General features: G+C 45.1%; 1 protein-coding gene across 2 annotated transcripts in view; it reads right to left on the reverse strand.

Moving 5' to 3' along the window:
• Positions 1-2,860: 2,860 nt before the first annotated feature.
• The window catches only part of DOCK5 (dedicator of cytokinesis 5), a 143,439-nt gene continuing 124,370 nt past the window's right edge, over positions 2,861-21,929 (reverse strand). For both annotated transcript variants that reach the window (XM_056860411.1, XM_056860412.1), the window contains 12 exons: positions 21,383-21,524; positions 20,827-20,908; positions 19,906-19,990; positions 18,270-18,356; positions 15,773-15,949; positions 12,601-12,684; positions 11,773-11,910; positions 11,350-11,501; positions 9,725-9,902; positions 7,639-7,774; positions 4,121-4,236; positions 2,861-3,090 (listed from right to left, as the gene is read on the reverse strand). In XM_056860411.1, coding sequence (XP_056716389.1) covers positions 2,989-3,090; positions 4,121-4,236; positions 7,639-7,774; positions 9,725-9,902; positions 11,350-11,501; positions 11,773-11,910; positions 12,601-12,684; positions 15,773-15,949; positions 18,270-18,356; positions 19,906-19,990; positions 20,827-20,908; positions 21,383-21,524 — 1,479 coding nt within the window. In that variant the 3' untranslated portion in view covers positions 2,861-2,988. The remainder of the gene's footprint in view (positions 3,091-4,120; positions 4,237-7,638; positions 7,775-9,724; positions 9,903-11,349; positions 11,502-11,772; positions 11,911-12,600; positions 12,685-15,772; positions 15,950-18,269; positions 18,357-19,905; positions 19,991-20,826; positions 20,909-21,382; positions 21,525-21,929) is intronic.

Raw genomic sequence — 21,929 nt, forward strand, 5'->3', positions numbered from 1 at the left:
AGGGAAGACGGCTTTTATTCACTGTCAAAACAGAAGCTGCAGAAATGGACTAGAAAAGATACCTAGATCAAACACTGAGAAGGACTACTGTGATGAGATTGCCATCTTATGGACTAGAAAGGGTACCGAAATGTCGTGGGTTAGCTTCCTGCTTTTGCAAGCAGCGTGGAAAAACTACTTCAGCTGTGTTCTGTGTATACCAAAAAAAGTAAGCTCGGAATTATGCTAATATGTCTACACGTGTTTAGTCTGCACATGCAACAATTTGGTGATGGGGAAAGGAGAAGGACTGGATTTAGAACCCGGTGTCTCAACAGAGTGGGTTCAAATTCCCATCAGCCAAGACCAGCGAGTTATACCATCTCTCAGTATGGGATTACATCGTAGGGCACTTGTGGCTGTAAGAGGATAAACTTCCACGTGTGCCACCCTGAACTCCTTGGAAGAAGGATGACTTTGCCAATGTAATAAATGGTAGCAGATGAATAGCTGAGAGCAAAGAGAGGAACAAAAGCCAAAGTAAGAATGTGGTGATTGGCTAGAATTTTGGCAATGGGCAAAACACGCGTCATGGTAACCCCCATGGGATGGAGAAGGTGCTGTGTGGCATACTCAAGGCCCAAGTGATGCCTTGTAGCTATCCACTGTGTTCGAGATGTCAGTTTGAGGTGCTGAAGTTGAGAAACATACAAAGTGCTTTGGAAAAGAAGGGCCGAGTTCAGTAAACTGACAGCCTCTTGAAGCTGAGCACCCTAAACAACTGCTGGTGGTTTTTGAACAAACAGTGACAAGAGTTAAGGAAGGACAAACAGTGTAAACACACAGCCTTCTCTCAAAAAGATAAACAGCACTAAACACACAACTTCCTCTCAAGTATCATTGGATCTCTACTCAAACTTATCATACCATTTGGATGCAAAACCTGGTTTACGGGCCTTTTGTTTTTGAAATTAGAAAAAAATCCAAATACGCTGGGTTGAGCCAGTCTAAATAGGCCCACGATTCCCCCTTCCTGCTGCAGACCCCCCCCCTCAGGTCATTCCTCAGGGTCTCCTGTCCCCCAAGAGCAGCATTTTGTGGAAATCAGCAGACTGCAATGGGAGGGGGAGGCAGGGAAGTTCCATTCTGCCACTGGAAAATTTAGTCTGGATCTAGCCTAATATCTCCAGCTTAGATGCTACCCATGATTAAATCAGAGGCATGCCTCTGCTCTTCTTACCATGGATATTCCAAATTATGATTCTCCCGTTATAGTGGCTCTCCCTGAACTCTGATTTGAAGGGCAACGGGTAAGCTCTCAGGACTGAAACTTGGTGAAAGGCTTCTGATGTGCTATTGAAGGTATGGGAGGGAGACAATCAGTTGCTAAGAAGCTCCGACAAATGGATATTGCTGTAAAATAGTGGCCTGCTAAATCGTTTACATTGGAATTCAAACCTAAATGGCTAAGAATGCAGCAGTCCAACCATCTGGATTACTTTTCAAATATTTCCGACTCCTAAGAGGGCTGAGCCCTGAAGCTTTTGGTACAAAATGAGGAAATACAGAGGCATTATTTTATAAGAAAGTCAAAGTAGTACAGACCTAGAAAATAACGCAGGGCTCTATATGTGAGGGTTTGCGAAGAGTTCCGTAGGACATCTTAGTACTTGACTGGTCTTGGATTATGAATATTGGGTTTGGGAGGTCAAGCAGCACCATTGTACACAATTTGTCCTCTGAATGAAACATTCACAACGATAATTACACCTGTACGTCAGTCTTGTAAGGCAACCAGCTATTATGTAAAAATATACATCAAATGATTTAAGTGAAATGAAGCTGTAGTAGTGTACTTAACCCTGTTTGTGCACAAAGTTCAGATAGCTATAAAATAATTGAGGAATCCACAGAAAGAATGATGTTGAAGTCTTGAGAAAGAGTCACCAACCTGGCCAAGCATAGCTAATATCGTCCTCCTTTGCAACAACAGATATCCAGCGAAACCCTCAGGAGTCTTCTGCAGCTATATACTGATGTTCTTGTCAGAGCAAAGTACCTTGGTATGGAACTTGCTTTCCCTGGGCAGGGGTAGGAGAGGGCCACTGGCTGAAGATGCAGATGTATATCTTTTAGCTAAGGCTTCCCAAAGTCAGTGGTTTGAGTTAAGATGCTGGAGCCTGAAGTAAAACAAGCAGAAGGCACTGTTCTGTCGAACAGGCAAAGGCAAGTGACCAGTCTCCTAATACTTATACTAAGGCTGGCCAATCCAAAGGTGTCTTAAGGTCATAAATGCCAATTCTTGCACACTCAAGATTCCCTTCTGTGCTTTGAATCTGAGCCCAAAAAGGTAGCAGGAGCTCACCACACTGAGCCCAAGAGTCAGACCTTGAGGTTGCCAAATCAAGCCCCAGTCCTTAGCCAAACTGAGCACATCTCGTTCATCTCTGTGGGCTGCTTTTAGGAAACTGCAGTTGGTTCTGTTCTTTGCAGATTCGTGGCTTATCTATTCCAAGTTTCCTTTGTAGGGTGCAGGTATGAATTCTTCATGCAAATCCAAGGCAGCAGTATAGAGATAAAAGGCCACCTTTTATACACAATGCTTACCACTCTTCAAAACACCAAGGTGAACCTCTAATTGTGGGTAGAACAAGGATTCTTGGCACCACCACTGTTTTACAGGCAGCAGAAAAACTTCCAAGGAGAGGACTCACCAAGCTCACACTATGAAATGTTTTGAGTTATTGAAACACGATGCAGTTCTGACGTGAGGAAGACCAGAGTGCCTTAAATGTGCAAACAAGGAAAGTCAGAAGCTTGGAAATGGCCATGGTTTAAATGACTTTTTCTTTGGCATGGAGTAAGGAAACTGTGCGGAGAAGAGAGCAGGAGGGTAGAATCATTTTGTCCTTCCATCTGGAAGGAAATCACTGGGACATGCGTGGCCCATATTTGCAAACAGGGCAGCAGGCAATTTGTTCAAGGTGCAAGAGGGCCGGCATGGAATTCTCACTGAAGTCCCTGCTCTGAAGAAAGGGCACCAGACTTCCTTGCTTTTGGAGGAGGAGGGGGAGGCCTGACTTCCCGCCTGCTGGGCAACGGTGGCGCAACCTGGAATAAGGCAAATGCATGCACACACAATCAATATGGTAAAACCACATCACCGTACCGGCTTCATTTTGGCCTCCAATGTCTGATTCACAGGATCAAAACTGAAGCAATTATGCTTGCAGTTTGAATAGTATTTTAATCAACTAAGGAAAGCACCCCTGATTCACTGACCAACAGATTAAAAAACAGAACACCTGTTTTTAATAGGAAAAAAAAACTGCAAACAAAGGCCTTGCATTATGTATTAAATGAGAACTTGGAATTCCTCTTCTAAGGTCTGGTCTAGGAACATGGTAGAATGAGGTGGCAGACTGGACTGTACCACTTAAGACAGCAGATGAGGGATGAGCAGATTCCCTGTAAATGGAAAACCAATGCAACATACAAAAAATGGGGCTACACTCTTTCTCCCAGGTGTGTTAATTTTTAATTTGCTCTAAGTCATTAAAGGGGTGAAAATTTACAATGTTTTCCCCCATCTACAGTCTGAAGTGGTACAGCCCATTACACCACCTCATTCCCTTCCCCTCCCCGCAACAGACACCCTGTGAGGTAGGTGGGGCTGAGAGAGTGTGACTAGCCCAAGGTCACCCAGTTGGCTTCATGCATAGGAGTGGGGAAACAAATCCAGTTCACCAGATTAGCCTCCGCCGCTCATGTGGAGGAGTGGGGCATCAAACCCGGCTCTCCAGATCAGAGTCCACCACTCCAAACCACCGCTCTTAACCAATGTACTCTGAACGTCAACTGGGGGTGGGGGAATCAACGCGGGCCTCCCATTTTCACCAGCAACTTCACTATCAGAGTAAGCAGATTTTGCCTAAGCAGGGGAAAAGTAGAACTTTATATTACGGTCTCCTTTGAATGGAAAACTTTTCAAAACTCTCTGGTGGTTTCAGGAAATGAGCCAGTGAACCGAGCAGACAGCTTCCAAGCAGCGCCGCCCTACCAAAACCACTGGGAAAACTGCCCTGGTGCTACTTTCTCAAGCAAGAGGTTCCAAAAAAAATGTCACTTTCCATTTCCTTACCTCCATGGAGTTCCTCCCATTGCTATTCTCATAGGGTTTGGACTTGGGTGGAGGTGGGGGTGGAGAGTTCTGTGCGTTCATGACTGCTAATCCATCTGCTTGCAAAGATGGAAAACCTAGGAAAGACACAAAGAAGAAAAAGAAAGGTTTTTATGATTAAAACAGATAACGGGAAATATGGGGTACCGATGGAAGCAACATACAAGAGTGACCATGCAATATACAAATGTTAACATGAACACACACAATTTTTAGCAGGTGGCTGTGAACAGATGGGTCACTTTGGAAGTCCGCTTGCAATTCCCCAGACCAAAATGTCTCTGAAGCCTTGGCTCTGCTCATCAAATGAACCTAAGCACATGTGAAAAATGCACACTGGGGACAATGGAAAATGAAATCCAGAATGACACTACAAGTGTCCAGAGGGGATTTCTCTCTCATCAGACTTCGTCTCAAGTCATTTCCTGGAATAACTCCTAGTGATGGGTTAAGAGAATCAGCCAAACTTCAGAGAAATTTTGGAGGAGCTGCCTTGGCATGGATAGCAAAGGCTGACTTACCAAGTTTGGGATTTCCTTTACTTCCCTGCAGCTTGCTCATTTTCAAATCAATCAATTTCAACACATTTTGTTGATTTTCCTTCCGTCAAAACAAATGCATTTGAAATGTTCTCTCCCAAGAATGCTTCTTTAACGAGTTCAGGCTGTAGGTCAGATCGACCACAGCCTCTCAGACTGGGAGGGACCACAGCCTGGTACAGTTCTATTACTGGAGGAATGCATCAAATCATTTCTTAGGACTGATGGGTTTGTGTTTCGGATGGCTTATAATAAACCTGAAGATGGAAGTAAAGCTTAAATGAGTTATTTTTAATGCTTGTGACTTGAAGGCAATTTTGAGATTAGAACACCATGCTTATGTGCAAAATGTAACAGTGCATTCCTGAGTGGAATGCCTGTGCTGGGCTTAGGAGGCAACGCGGCTGCGCTGCCTCCAAAAAATCCGTGCAACCTTCAAAAATCTCAACAAAAAGGTGGCGTATCTCAACAAAAATCTCAGCCCCTAAAAGGTGGCGTATCTCAACAACAACAAAAAGGGGCGTTCCCGGGCTGGAACCGCTTTGGAGGCCACCTAAAGGTGGCCCCGCCCCAGCCTGGCGCTGGAATGCCCTGGGAACGCCTCCCAGGATGCTGGTGGAAGGCTCTGTTGGCGTCCTGGGTCAGCGCTGCCATGGCAGTGGCCCGCAACCAGCGTCCGGGCTGCTTACGCCGGTGCAGGCCCTGCCTGGCCTCTTAAAGGGCTTTCACCCTGGACACCAGCGCAGCTCAGGAATGGGCTGTTTGACACTGACACTAGATCGCTTGGGCATACCAGCCGGGAATTTAACACATTAGTTCAGGTGCTGATGTAAGTTGGAGAGTCCACAAATGCACTCACCAATGGCATACATAGTGTTTAACTTGGGCCTAAATACATAAGTGTTTCCCTGGATTCTTCCTGGGGCCTCATGATAAATATGCCCTTGTGAGTTTCTCACTGGAAACATAGTTCCCAGGCACGCAGGGCTCAATTTGGACTGAGGCCATGTCATGCAAGAAAGGGCTTCAGCCCCCCCTTCCCAACTGAAACAGTCCTGGGGAGTCTGTTTATTCAATTTTATGTATTTTTTCAATTCATTTGTACCCCACCTTTCTCCCCAATGACAACCTAAAGTGTCTTACAGCATTCTCCTCTTCTTCATTTTATCCTTCATTTAACCCTCTGAGATAAGTTAGCTGGGATTCAAACCTGGGTCTCCCAGATCCTAGTCCGACATTAAGAACATAAGAAAGGCCCTGCTGGATCAGACCAAGGCCCATTAAGTCCAGCAGTCTGTGCACACAGTGGCCAACCAGGTGCCTCTAGAAAGCCCACAAACAAGACGACTGCAGCAGCACCACTCTGCCTGTTTCACAGCACCTAATATATTCAGCATGCTCCTCTGATCCTGGAGAGAATGGGTATGCATCATGACTAGTATCCATTTTTACTAGTAGCCATGAATACTCCTCTCTTCCATGAACAACTGCCATTTCAAATCAGAAAAAGAAGAAGAGTTGGTTTTTATATGCCGACTTGCTCTATCTTTTAAGGAGAATCAAACCGGCTTACAATCTCCTTTCCTTCCCCTCCCCACAGCAGACACCTTGTGAGGTAGGTGGGGCTGAGAGAGTTAAGAACATAAGAAAGGCCCTGCTGGATCAGACCAAGGCCCATCAAGTCCAGCAGTCTGTTCACACAGTGGCCAACCAGGTGCCTCTAGGAAGCCCCCAAACAAGACGACCGCAGCAGCACCATCCTGCCCGTGTTCCACAGCACCTAAGATAATAGGAATGCTCCTCTGATTCTGGAGAGAATAGGTACGCAGCATGACTAGTATCCATTCTAACTAACAGCCATGAATACCACTCTCCTCCATGAATATGTCCACTCCCCACTTAAAGCCCCCCAAGCTGGCAGCCATCACCACATCCTGGGGCAGGGAGTTCCACAATTTAACTATGCGTTGTGTAAAAAAATACTTCCTTTTATCTGTTTTGAATCTCTCACCCTTCAGCTTTAGCAGATGACCCCGTGTTCTAGTATTATGGGAGAGGGAGAAAAACCTCTCCCTGTCCACTCTCTCCAAACCATGCATAATTTTATAGACCTCTATTGTGTCTCCCCTCAGCTGCCTTCTGAGAGAACTGTGACTGGCCCAAGGTCATCCAGCAGGCTGCATGTGGAGGAGTGGGGAAACCAACCCGGTTCGCCAGATTAGAGTCTGCTGCTCATGTGGAGGAATGGGGAATCAAACCCGGTTCTCCAGATCAGAGTCCACCGCTCTTAACCGCTACACCATGCTGGCTGGGGGAGGCAAAGCACCCTTTTTTCACCTGCTGTGGTCACAAAGCAAATTGGAACCCATGTGTACGGGAACTGGGGAATGAGCAAGCACAAGTCTGTCTGACAGTCCTTGTGGAAGACCTGGACCTGACATGGATGTTCTTAACCACTACACCATGCTGGCTCCCAATGAGAAGTCTTGCAGTTCCCAAAAGCCTCCAAAGTCCAGCAGGTAGCCCTGTCTACTTGTTGAGCTTCAGAGGCACTCATGATAAGGTGACAGCAGGCACAATTTCCCGCTCTTCTCTTGACCATAGGTGGATCTGTTCATAATCATCGGTTTCCAGAGCATTCCAGAAGGGCATGGATCTGCTGGCCACGCTTTCTGGGTTATTACTTATTTTGAAAACCCTGGTTATACAAAGGGGTGGGGGAAGTTGGCAGTCTCTTTTCTATATTAACATGCTGGAGATCCAGCTACAGACAAAGTTTCTAGCCCTCACCGTTTCCGAGGAAGCAGGATGGCAAAACCTTTTCTAAAGGACTCTAATTGTAAGAAACTGGGTCATGAAACTGGGTCAAGGCAATAAGCAACCCACCCACCCCCAAATCTCACAAGTTTTGTTTAAAAGGAAACAAGCTGCATAGCTCACTTTGTGTTCTTGGAGTTTTTGGAGTAATTGGTGGAGGGCTGAGCGGCATGGCCTGCTGGAATGACGAAGCTTGAAGTAGTGTCAGTCGGGTTTCTCCCAGCTGGAGACTCTTTGGCCTTGCTTTTCCCAACATATTCTGAAGCAGGGAGGGAAACACAGATTGAACAAAAAACTTTACTGTAGGTGTTAACAGATGCTGAAAATATAACAACTATCTATCCTTGTCAGGAAGGCTTTGCCTGAATCAGTGCAAGTCCAGAAGTCTGTTCACACAGTGGCCAACCAGGTGCCTCCAGGAAGCCCACAAACAAGACAACTGCAGCAGCATTATCCTGTTTGTGTTCCACAGCACCTCATATAATAGGAATGCTCCTCTGATACATGGTCAGAGTGGAATAACATACGTCCCAAGTTAAGGACTGTTAACGGATTAACTTCATTTATAGCCTGCCTTTCTCCCCAGTGGAGGCCCAAAGCAGCTCACATCATTCCTCCATGTTATCCTCACAACAACCCTGTGAGGTAGGCTAGGCTGAGGGTGTGTGACTGGCCAAGATCACCTAGCAAGTTTCCATGGCAGAGTGGGGATTTGACCTTGGATCACAGTCCGGATCATAGTCTGACACTCTAACCATAAAGCCACACACTGTAGATCCTAATATATGCTCATGAGGTAGTTGTGAATTTCCTGCATTGTGCAGGGGGTTGGACTAGATGATCCTGGTGGTCCCTTCTAACTCTATGATTGTATGTTTCTATGAAAGACAATGATACAGGTAATATCTTGGGTCCTTTACCTAATAGTCCCAGCCCATTCAGAAGCTCCTTAGGGCTCTGTGCCACGGGGACTTACTTTTAAATAGGGTCCACCCAAGGGTAGATATGAGCCCTGTTTGCCCTACCACTGTCCACTGCACATAGCTGAAGGCCCAGCACGGACCCATGTGCTGCGAGCTGTTTAACTAGATCCAGGCAATGTGTGACTTCATACAACTAATTCTGTTTATTATTAAAGTTGATGCCTTCTTCAAAAAAATCTTCAGGAATATGACAGGGTATCTGTGCACACTGCAGGCAGTGCCAAGAAGTGGCGCGAGAAACTGCACGTTTCTGCACCACATACAGATATGGTTCATGTGAACAAATTATCCTTTCCAAGTTCCCCACATGCATTTTGATATCTGTCTGTGAGCTGCTTTGGGTCCCTTCAGGGAGAAAACCAGCACACCAATAACGTAAAAAGAATATAGGGGAGAGGCCATGGCTCAGTGGCAGAGCACATGCTTTACATGAAGGAGGCCCCAAGTTCAATCCCTTGCACCTCCAGGAACTCAAATAGCAGGGCTGGGAAACACCCCCTGTTCCGAGACCCGGAACAGTCACTACCAGTCAGAGGAGACACCACTGAACTTCATGGACGAATGGTTTGACTTGGTCTAAGGCAGTTGTGTATGTACAGTGGAAGATCAAAAAAAGCAGAAATGTGATTCCACTGCCTCTCTCTTTCTGGCACAAAATCCATCCAGATTCTGATTGGGATTGAGGCCTAGTTCCCAATGAAGGTGGATTGTATTTGCACTATGACAGTTCAAGTGGAGGCACGCACGACTAAATGTTCCTGCACACAGTCTTTTGCACACAGAAAGCTAGTATGTCTGGCAGATGGGGGGGTCTAGCCTTCCCTGCCTACGTACAGAGAGTATTCTTTTGCCTGAAGGGACACTCAGACTTGTAAGTCTGCATTTGCAGTTGAAGGTGGCACAGTCCGGACACCATCTCAGTGAGCACTTGGCTGAAGTCCGACACTGAGCTTTTGCTGGGAACATATGGGTATTTAAGAAAGACATCCAAGAGTTGCTCCTCAGTTGAAACCTGGTAATGTTCATTTGCAGCTGGAGCCTTCATGGGCTTAGAGGTGGCTCAACGGCAGCCAAGAAAACTAAGGCAAAGTTGATTAATGTGTAGTGACCAAGACTTCTGGTATTTGAGACCTCCACAGCATTTTCACAAGGAATCAAGCAACTACAAGGGAAAAAAAAGATGGATACATCCACAGGGAATTTTGCCACCATAACTCATTTATTACCATTTTGGACGTCAGCTCAGCCTCTGGCTCCTTCTCCACAATAACTTGAGATTTGCTGATGCTCCACTCCTTCCGCTTGAATTTATTAATCCGGTTCTCACCATCTTCTTTGGCAGAGAGTTCTTCCGTCCTGGAGGCTGCTGAAATCCTCCTCTCCACGAGCGGCTCAAGAATGGATCTGAAACATGGCAAGACAAACTAATTCTGTTTATGGCAAGACAAGCAGGGCGGGTTACTCCCTGGCCCCTCTCACCAGCTTGTGAACAGCTCATAAATGTCACCTTACGTGGATGAAATATTGAGAAAGTGGGATAGGAATCTTCCAAGGAGGACCGTTGGAAGGGAAAGGGCCATGGCAAACGTAAGGGCCTGTAGCACTCTGGCCAAAAAACAACACTCCTGATCCAACTGAGGAGAGGCCTTGTAGGCTCTGCTGCCAGAGAGCCCTTCCCACTGCTGGTTTTCCCCACCCTTTGTTGGAGGACTGACTACGAGGTCTGCTTACTGATACGACAAACCGTGATACCAGCCAGGCTTTACACCTACGAGGGGGTTGGACCAATCTTGTACTGGGGAGTAGATTTCTGAAATGGGGGAGCAAGAATCCCCCAGTTCCAAAATTTGCCACCATCACTACAAACCAAGGCTGCAAGAAGTTACTCTTGATGTATGCCTCGATCCCTATTTTGTATTCACTGGTCTGACACTACTGGGGACTCTGCTGCTGGGTCCCCTTGGAAGAAAGGGCCCCTCTTGCCCTTCCTTGACTTGCTTCCCCTACAGCTTGATGTGAACAGAGTTTGATGGCCACAACTATCTCATTATGTTGATCTGTTATGTGTCCACTGCTGGTGTCAGCTCATGCAGATTCTCATGTGCATTTCTAATGCCCTTAAGCCTAATTTCTCAACGAGCAACCCTGGCGCTCTAACCTGCCTGGAAGTTAACGCTTTCAGCTAATCCATAGGTTGCTGATTAATGGTGAGAGAAAGACTCTCTGCCCATGTCTAGATTTAGTCTCTCTTTCTTTATCACTTTACATCTTCCAGAGCAGAGCCCTGGCAGGAGCAACATGCTCCAGTCATAATCACTGGCTCACCTTCTGACTTCTTATATGCCCTTTGCACAGCAAGCATTTCTTCTGAATTGGAACACATGGAGTTATGGGGAGCTTTATTCATTATCTGGGACATGGTAGATCTTGGTGGGGGGATGCATTCAGAAGATAAGTTCCCCGTGCAAAGAACACTTTGTGGAGAACTTTCTGCATGAAACAAATAACTTGAGGATCTGGTCCTATGCCTTCTTCAGTCCATGCTCTCAACTTCTTTTCTAACCACTCAATGTGCCCCAGAATCCTCAGCACTAGTTCCTACTGCAGCCAATTTTCTATATAGCCAACATTCTTGCTCCCCCTTCCTCTTCAAGGAGCTCAGAACAAAGTACATGATTCTCTCTTTCTCCATTTTGTCCTCACAATAATTCTCTGGTTAGGCTGCAAGGGAGTGACTCGGCCAAGGTCACCCAGCGAGCTCATGACTGAGCAGAAATTTGAAGTCTCAATCTCTCTCCGGTTCAACACTCGACTCACTCAGCCACTGGTTCTCCTAATCGCCTTCACTCACCCATCTGATCCTGGCCTGGAGGAGGTACTGTCTGATGAGGTAGAGGAGGAAGTCACAGAGGTAATTGAGAGCCTTCTCAAAGTGGAGGACATGATGTACGGCAAAACCACTGATCCAGACCTGCTCTGCTTTCTCTCAGTCAGCGAGGAAGGCTGTGGGTCAAATTTAAAGAGGGAGGTGAAAAATCCAGAACATTTTTTTTAAAAAAAAAAAGGAGAACAGGTGAAGGGGCTTGTTTTTTTCCAGAGGCTACAGATGTTCCTTGATGAAATGACATCGCTTAGCTGGAAACATGAGTTTGATACTGGCTTTTCATATACTATCAATTACTGTCCCAGTATGCACTGAGCGAGCAGCAAACCATCAGAATGGTGACAGTTTTCCCAAAGACATTTGTTTAAGAGGTAAGATGCAAACGTTTACCAGAGTGATCACACCATAGAGCTTCTCCACTTTCTCCCTCAGCTCCTTGAAGCAGGAAGTTAGTCTATCGTGAAGAGGCTTCAGCTGCTCTGTCAACTTCTCGCCATGAATCCTGATGCCTTCTGCCAGCAAAGGCATCTGAAAGAGAGAAGCAAGCATGGAAAGTTACAAAGAAGAGAAGACAAAGGGAGATAGAAAAGATGGACACTGGAGAACGTGGGGTAAAAAAAACCCTTCCCTCTTCTGATCTGGCTCCTCCCAACAATTATATATGTAGTGTGTATGTGTGTGTGTGTGTGTGTCTAAATAAGTGTGTAAGTAAAGATGCCCTGAATGGCAGGGAGAAGGGGTTGAGCCCGTGCATGAACTGAACAAGGACACATCCCAACCCAGTTATGGGGGATACAGTTTTGCCAGTTGTCTGGAGTATGGCAAGACCAAAGCAATTGATTTAAACCAAAGCAATTGGTGTAACTCACCTTTGTTACATTCTGGGTCACTGCACTAACCTTCCTGGAAGAAGTCAAAAAGGGCAAGAGTCCAGTAGCACCTTAAAGACTAACAAAAATATTTTCTGGTAGGGTATGAGCTTTCTGAAGAAGTGAGCTGTAGCTCACGAAAGCTCATACCCTACCAGAAAATATTTTTGTTAGTCTTTAAGGTGCTACTGGACTCTTGCCCTTTTTGACTACTGCAAACAGACTAACACGGCTACCCACTGTGAATTATCTTCCTGGAAGAAGATTTTGCAAACAGCTAAAATGACAAGTGTTTTAAAGCAAGCATCCATTGTCACCAAACACCTTATCCCTTCCTCCTAGCAGTTACCTGTAGGGCAATCAATTGCTTGAGTAGTTCAATCTTATCTTGATCTTCAGGGTGCTCTTGAATATATTTCTCTGTGAAAAAGGCCTGAATAGAGGAAATAAGAGCAAGGAGATAAGGCTAAGAAAGGCCACTGAGCCCAACTTTCTATCAGCTTATTGTAAGGGACAGGGCATTTCCAATACTCCAAGCAGCTTATGTTGATAGAGTAAGTGGGGGGGAAATAAAGCAAAGAGCAATAAAACAAAGATCAATAATAAATAAATAAAACAAATAGCAATAATAAAAAGTATGAAAATAACTGTATCAACCCAATGCTTTCCAAAATAAAGAAGATTATTACAATCCTCAGAGAAAACAGCTGGAGAAGGCCTCTTCTTCATCATTAATGGTAGACCATCCTGACAGATCCTGTGTACTCTTAAAGGTCTATCTACCTGAAAAAAGTCCACTGCTCCAAACCACCGCTCTTAACCACTACACCACGCTGGCTCTTACACTACAAAACAACAATTGCATGAACTGGCCGCAGATGGAAGGCTGAAAAATGGCTTTAACCCCGCCATTTTGCTGCTTTAACAGTGTAATCCCATGCAGAATTACTCCAGTCTAAACTCATTGAAATGAATGGGCTGAGACTGGAGTAACTCTCCATAGGATAGCTTTGTAACACAGGTTCAATTTTCTTCGGTGACAGTGGGCAAAAAGACATCAAGACTGAAGAGATAAAAAGCTGTTTCCGAAGATTCCACCCCACTCCCCCAACTTTCTGGCACATTTCTGCCTGGCCAAGAACAGAACTCTATGGGGAAGGCTATGCAGAGAAAAGCAAGATTGATTCTCAAATTAAATTTTAGTGGGCAAAACAAGGAGGCCATAATTAGGATAAAGAAGAAAGGCTGAGCTGCTTCTTGCCTCTTAGGTCACAGGGACAAGAAGCAGGTTTTACCCTGGCGCATGCCTTAGGTGAACCCTTTTAATGTCTCCCACATAAACAAATGCTTGTCATGCTCTCCTACAGAGAAAATAAAAGCACTGTGTTTTAGGGGGCCTGTTGTGGGAAGGATAAGGCCTGAGAGATCCCACGGACAGAAATCCCAAGAACAGCCCAGCAACCCTCCCCCCACTTTCTACTAGCGTTTTAACACCGAGAAAGACAAACCTATCTGAATAAAAGGTTGATTTCTGGTAATCAACATGAAAGAAAGAACTAGACTATGATGATTAAGGCAGCCCACAAAACCCAAAGTCCCTTCACTGACCAAATGGATATAGGAAAATGTGAGCAAATGTTGAGGACTTCCAGATGTGGCCACAGCAGTTCCGAACCTTAACGGCTTTCCCACTTCTGCAATTCTAAGTTTAGCACATCAGTAAAGAAGTGTCTGCCCCAAATACTCCCTGGTTGGTAATTCTAAGATTTCCCCTTTCTTTTGGTATTGGCAGGGTGATTGTATCATACCAGGCAAACACTCCGATCTAAGGCCATCTGCCCCACACTGATGTGACTATAAACACATCATTATAACTAATTTTTATTATAATATGTAGCCTTCCTAGTTTTTCTATAAGCTGTTTCACATCACTGTTACAATGCAGTGGTCTATTGTCCGAGACTGTGCTAAGCAAAGCCTCCAAATTCAGTACTAATGCAACATATTCTGCACCAAAGAAAGTAGAGTTCTGCAACTGGAATAAATTATCCAAGCTGCTGTTACCCTATCACTGCAGTGGTGAGCAAAAGGAGACTCAGGACCCGTCATGGACTAGTAGTCTCAGGATTAAGGCTGATGATCTCTCAGTGATGTTCTTGCTAAGATGAAGAAGAAGAACTGGTTTTTATACCCTGCTTTATCTCTACCTTTAAGGCAGTGGTGTCAGACATAAGGCCAGCGGGCCGTATATGGCCCCTTGAGAGCGCTTATCTGGCCCACGCGCCAACTAAGGCAGACACCTCCCCACTCTCGATCTGGGATGGCAAGGCATGGCCCGGCCCGACCAAGTGACATTTATGTCACATCTGGCCCTTGTAGCAATTGAGTTTGACACCCCTACTTTAAGGAGCCTCAAAGTGGCTTACAATTGCCTTCCCCTCCCCACAAAAGACACCTTGTGAGGTAGGTAGGGCTGAGTGAGTTCGGAGAGAACTGTGAATAGCCCAAGGTCACCCAGCAGGCTTCATGTTGAGGAGTGGGGAATTGACCCCGGTTCTACAGATCAGAGTCCGCCGCTCAAGTGGAGGAGTGGGGAATCAAACCTAGTTCTCCAGATTAGAGTCCACAGCTCCTAACCACACCACCACACTGGCTGGATAATTATACAAAAACCATCTTAGCAAGAGTTTCAGGAAGAGACGATCAGAAGGGCTCCAGCTGGATGTAAATGCCTCTTAACAATGGTCTCTTTGTTCTGCCCCGTCAAACTGATCTTTCTCTAGTTTGCCCCCCCCAAACCCCTTTCTCTGTGCGTCTTTGCCATTTAGTTTCTAAGCCTGCAGACAGGACATGGCTTTTAGTTTCATTTCATTTTATGTGCAACCCCCACTACTAGCATGAGGTAGGGGGTTAACAACCTTGAGCTGCTTTAGAAGTCAGTTTTTAGCTGAAAAGAAATTTTTAAAAGCAGCAGTCTCATAAGTATATTGCCTGTTTGTAAATGTTGTACCTCCAACCCACACAGAAAGGCAATCTTGGTGGCTACTCCACAGCTGTAGGATCTTTTCCTCCCCGCTGTGGGGACTCACAGATGTTGATAGTGCCCTGCGACAGGTCTGTATTTTAACTAGCTTTCAACAACAGGGGTTCATTATGTATGAAGTAATTTCAGTGGGAATGCTTTCAGCAGTTTTATAAGAATCTCATGAATGGGGCGGGGAGTTACTGAATTTTAATCTTAACATTGTAACCCGCCCAGAGTCTTTAGACCATTTTTTCAATGGTTTGCCACTAATGAGAATGTTTTTCTGGAGAAGCAGTATAGAAATGCCTTAAACAAGCCAGCAAGCAATCAAGCAAGCCACGCAACCCTGGAAGGCTTCAGGCTTCGTGCACTTCCCCTTTCCTCCCATTATATTCTTCTCTGTTTCGTTTTTGTTCAGATAAACCAGAAGACCACCCTCTCTCCCGACAATGCCAGCTGCACGGCTTATGGCAGAGGGGACAAGGAAGCAGCTGACCTTCTCATAGTTGGTGTATCCACCCATGACAGCTGGATCCACAATGCCGTTCAACAGCATGGAAAGGGGGTGCACTGGAAGGGTCCGGTCCCAGGCGTGCTGCTGCACGCTGTTGCTGATTTTCTCATTGGTCAGCTCCATGGTTTCAATGGCATTCTCCAAGGGGCTGACTTCCTCCTGAAGAGAACAAACAGGAACAAAAAACAGTGTTGCATCTACAGATACCATTTGGCACCCATGAACGGTGGTCTCAGTTGGATGTAAAGTGCAACGTTACGAGCCTTCCCTGCTCCCCGCGAATTTAGACTCCGACCACATTTTCTACAGTGTGATTAAACTGAATACAAATTGTGAGTGACAAAAGGCTTCAGCTGCTGCTACTGGGCATGTTCTACTGGAAGCGAGCATGCCCGGGAACATTTTTTTCCTGCAAAATCTGACAGCAGGATACTTTTATTACAGTGCTTGTCAATGCAAACAGTTCAGTCAGCACTGAACTTTCCGGTCCACATCATGCACAGAATTAAGCTAGACCAGTGGTTCCCAAAGTGAGCAGTACCACCCCCTTGGGTGTGGTGGGATTACCTAGGGGGGCAGTAAGAGGCAAGAGTGCAGCAGGGGGGCGCTAGAGGTGGGCCCCTTCAACTGTGTTGTTCACTAATTTACAATAGACCAAGTTATGGCACCAAGCTGGCAAATTTGGTGGAAAATATCAGAATTTTTTTCCAGACTTTGAAGAGCTGGTACCACTGGATCAAGTGCATCAGTTTCGTTGAATAAATTTCAACTAAAAAGTTTTAATTTGATTTTGAATAGATGTGCAATTAATCGTTACTGTTTTGAAAGGTTATTGTTAATATCTTCTTTAGTGAGTCATGCAAACACTTATTTTGAATTATGCTTTTTATAGGGCAGGGGGCGCTGAGGTTGAGTTTGTGGAACCAAGGGGGCGGTGGCCCGAAAAGTTTGGGAACCACTGAGCTAGACAAAGATATCATGAATTAACTGGCACCTTTTTAAAAAGTGAATTTCACGAATATGCAGCTCAGGTTTAGACTGGGGAGAAGGGGTTTAATATTTGTGCTTCTGCCTAATGATACCACCCTTCCTGCATTCCTGTTAGCCAAAGAAAGGGGGGGGGGACACAAACACCTGTCTTTGGAGTGGCTTTTTTCCCCTTCCAAGTGTAATAGGAGCCTTGGGGTGGGGAGGTTATTTCCACAGGTGAAAGTGTACAGAAGGATCAAACCCCTTCTTCTCTCCCTGCATGACCCTGATCCAAATCGGGGCTGCGCATGTATTAAAAATGCTGGGAAGGGTTGGCCATGGATCTAATAGGGTTCGCCTCTTGACTAATGGAGTTGAGTGTCTGTGTCCAGTTTAGGCCCCATCTAAATGTGATGCTGGGAGGCAATTAGTTTTCCTGCGAGACCTTTCGCAGGCTCAGACTCTCATTGTAACTGTACTGCAATCTGTGAAAAGCAGCTCTGTGCCCCTAGTGAGCTCACAGGTGCAATATCCGCAAGGGCAGCTGATTCTCTTGTGCACGAACTAAGCACACACAACTTTGTTGACAGATTGTAACATAGTTGAAACGAGACCCTGATTCTGTGCAAAGCTGCATAAGGAAGTTCTTTGCCTAACCAGTATCCTATTTATAAAGGTGAAGGTCCCCTGTGCAAGCACCGGGTCATTCCTGACCCATGGGGTGACGTCACATCCCGACTTTTACTAGGCAGACTTTGTTTATGGGGTGGTTTGCCAGTGCCTTCCCCAGTCATTTTCCCTTTACTCCCAGCAAGCTGGGTACTCATTTCACCGACCTCGGAAGGATGGAAGGCAGAGTCAACCTTGAGCCGGCTACCTGAAAACAACTTCCGTTGGGATCGAACTCAGGTTGTGAGCAGAGCTTGGACTACAGTACTGCAGCTTACCACTCTGTGCCATGGGGCTCTTATATCCTACTTATACTGGGCCTTATATGCCTCCTTCTGAGGAGAGCCTGTCCTCTAATGAGGAAAAATAATTTCAGAGACGATGCAGACAAATGCTTTCCCCATGATAATCTTGTATGATATAGTCTCTGCTTGGTGACTGTTATCACTTCAGGAGAACATATATGAATCAGCCCTCACATGCAAGAGAATCAGGGTCAGTGCAGAGAACTGGGTTGCCATCCTTTTTCCAAACCTGCTCCAGTGCCCTTTTAACAACAACCCGACACTCAGAAATGGAGACAGAGAACCTTTCTCCACTGCCTACCTGTATGCTACAGAAAAACTTCACCTGCAATATTTCTGGGTGTTATACTGCTATTCAAATGCACAGGAATAGAATCAGTAAAATGGGTGTAATGTTGGGAAGAAAATAATGAAGTCAGCGACATGTAAGATGGGCAAAACTTGTTTCTAATTCTCTCCCTCCCCCACCCCATCTCCAATTATTTGTCAATTCAGATTGTAGATGGTGCGCTTAATTGGAATACATCCAAACTTACCGTGGTCACCTGTTTGACTTCAAACCATTTCAGAATCCCTGGGAACGAATAGGCAGTGGTGTAGGTAATTCTTTCTATCCACATTGTCTGGTAAGAGGGGAAAAGATTAAGAAAAGCAAGTTGCAATTATTTGCAGGTAGCCCATCCTGGCAGCATCCTCAACCCCTATGGACCAAACATGGGAAGCCTGTGGGCTCAAGTATACTCTCCTCTGTTCCTTGCATGTTGAGGGAAGAGATAAGATGTCCTCATTTAGCACTAATCAGAATTTGTCTTGATGTCTTATTTAAGGGCTTTTAAAAAATTGTAGCCAGTGTGGTGTAGTGGTTAAGAGCAGTGGTTTGGAGTGGTGGACTCTGATCTGGGGAACCAAGTTTGATTCCCCACTCCTCCATATGAGCGATGGATGCTAATCTGATGAACCAGATTGGTTTCCCCACTCCTACACATGAAGCCAGCTGGATGACATTGGGCTAGTCACACTCTCTCAGCCTCACCTACCTCACAGGATGTCTGTTGTGGGGAGGGGAAGGAAAGGTGATTGTAAGCCGCTTTGATTCTTCCTTAAGTGGTAGAGGAAGTTGGCATATAAAAATCAACTCTTCTTCTTAAAAAACACAAACCAGGACTCAAAACCAGGATTAAGCCAGAGTTGAGAATCCTGAAGCAAGAAAGAAACTGCAGTTTTGTTGAAGTGTCCACTTTGGACATCAATCTCTTTGGACATCAATTTCAGTTTGGAAACTGCCTGGCTTGTTCTTCCCATATGAAAACAATCAAGAGTTTACTTGGGTCCTCTGAATACAGTTCATGTGTTATTTCTTGATAGGGCTAAGGAACTTGGAAGCAAATTACCCATCAAACGCTTTGGTATTAATATAGGAGATGGCTCAGATGCTATGGTTATGGGAGGCTGGCATATGGCTGGCTGTCAATTGGTGGTAGGATCCAAACTATGGGAAGGGCTGTGTGTTCCAACCCCTGCTCAGCCATGAAGTTCACTGGGTAATTCTGAGCCACTCCACAAACACACTATCGCTCAGCCTATCCCACCTCACAGGGTGGTTGTGATGATAAAATGGAAGATGGGAGGACAATGTACACCCAAACACCCCCTGAGCTGCTTGGAGAAAGGGCACGATAAAAATGAAACAGAAGGGCAGTGCAGCAGTTTCAAAACATGTGACCGAAGGCTCACATGTCCAGAAGACAGACAAAAAGTCTTGGCCATAGGGAGGAAGGCAAAGCAGGAAAAGATGAGAATAGAGGGAAGGTAGGAAGCCAAGCGGCACAGGAAGACAGCCATAGACAGCCTAGGTATGAAAATACTGTGGATACCACTATAAAAGGCAGCCACCCTCTGGTTCAAGCTTACAATTCTGCAGATGGCTTCAAGCCCTGAAACAAAGCAAAAAAAAAAAAAAAAATAGCCAGAGTGGCACCCACTGGTGCACTGACAACCACGTCAGGTAGCACTTTTTAATAAGGAAAGAAAGCAAAAAAGAGGAAAAGATTCTCAAAGTGCAGTTTTCTCTGTCCTTCTGTTGGCTGCTGCAAACAATTCAAAACACCAGAATAACCTGTGCGGGGGGAGGGCGGGGGACAAAAGGATGGGTTCAAAAGATGAAGGTCTCACCGCAAACTCATTCTCTGGGTCTTTCTCTCCTTTCCTGAATGGCCGGGAATATGTAAATTGTTGCACTTCATTGGCTCTGTAGAAGCTAAAAGGAACATAAGGGAAATACCAGAAAAAAAATTATAAAAATTAAGTGAAAAAAATGCTGCACTGTATTAGAAATGGACACATCAGGCACATCCAAGTCCTTCATCTACAATCTTCTTTATTTGCATGAAATGCAAATCAGGGTACCACGCAAATTGGTTCTAAACTAGCATAGAACATTGGGCATCAGGCAACGTTTTCTGGACCCCTCACACGTTCTCCGAATGAAAATGCATTCTTGAGAATATCCCGCAGTTCAAGAGTCCATCCGTCTCCAACCTATCGACCCCCCCCCATGCCCCCCAGACAGAGTCATGCCAAAAGTGGGCATTGCTGCATGGTTGCCTTGAAACAACATCCTTCCTAAGATGGAGAAGTTGGGAGCCTTTTAAGAATGGTTTCAGACTGTACACTGTATTTTTGTACTTACATGATGTTAGCCACCCTGAGCCTGGCTAGCCAGGGGAGGGTGGGGTATAAATAAAATTTATTACTACTACTATTATGCAGAATCAGAATTTTATTAATACGGTCGATTGACCAATCAGATATCAGTACGTCAAACTCAGTAGTGCTGTACATACTCCTACTTTTACATTTATTATTTTCTCCTCAAACAGACTACAGTTCCACAATCAGACTTGGCTAGGCCTTTGCAATGTCCACATTATGTTTTGTTTTGTTTAAAAAAAGGACTTGCGTCTTCAGATGTCAACAGGTTTGCTCCTTAAGAAAACCAAAAGTCCAGGCAAGCCAACTGCTGCTTGCTGCCCAGTGTTAGCACTTGGCTTCGAGAAAGGAAGGGTTATTGATTAGCAGGGGGAAAGCAATTACTTCAGAATCTGCTCCGGAACAGGCTTGTCCTTGTAGTTTGGTGGGAGGTTCATGACAGGCTTAACGATGAAGCACTGTACATCTGAGTTGGGTCCGTTAAGGATAAGAAGTAACAAGGATTTTGACAGAAAGAGCACATTTTACTCAGGACAACTGCATCTACTGAGAGGGAAACGGAGATCTGGGCAAGAGTTCATTCCACACTGTACATAAGACACCTTTTCCAAAATAATGGAAAAATAGCAACACAGGAATCAAGATTAAATATTGCAGAACAGTGATTTTCAAACTCTCTGCCTTTAGAGAAACCATTTCCATACTGGCTATCAAAATGTATGTGAGCCAGATCATTCGTCCATAGTTGTCAGGAGATCTCTGGGGTCTCGGGCTGAGAAAGGTGCTTCCCCAACACCTGTTTGTTATGTCAGGGTTGAACCAGAGCCTTCTGCATTCAAGGCATTCTGTCTACCACTGAGCCACGGCTCCTTCCTTGCTCAACTGTTCCTGCTCCACAGGAAGCCAAAAAGCACAACTAAACAATACCCCCAAAAGATACACTGCTTTAGAGAAGCTTTGATCTCATCTGGCGGGGGAGTGGTGCTGCTCAGTTTCTCAGCATTTGGAAACTGGGTAAGTAGTTTCAAATTGAAGTCCTCCCTCCTTTCATATTCCTTGCCACGGTAGATAAAGATCTTGTTCTATATGAGGACAAAACGAAAAAGAGAAACAAGTGATGCCTTTTGTGATATTCTATTCTGGTCAATTTGAAAACACAACCCCACCAAAATGGACAGGAAATAAGTTTAAGGCACATCAGTATTGTGAAAGGCTCACACTGAAAGAAAACAAAGATGTCTGTTTTAATTGGATACAGACTATTTCAATTGCTTGTGTTTAGAAAGGAAAATGATTTCTTTTGGGGGAATGCTGAGACATTGTTTTCTTAATCCAAATGTACAAAAAGTTCTAGATTTATATCTTTCTATTTATTTTTTCTACCCTCCATTCATAACTACTACTATTTGGTTTCACTTGCTGGGCACATTCTGTTTGCTTGTAACATGATACATCTCTTGAACATTGAAATAAAACTGGATATGCAC

The sequence above is a fragment of the Euleptes europaea genome, chromosome 14, assembly GCF_029931775.1.
Source record: "Euleptes europaea isolate rEulEur1 chromosome 14, rEulEur1.hap1, whole genome shotgun sequence".
Classification (NCBI taxonomy): Eukaryota; Metazoa; Chordata; class Lepidosauria; order Squamata; family Sphaerodactylidae; genus Euleptes; species Euleptes europaea.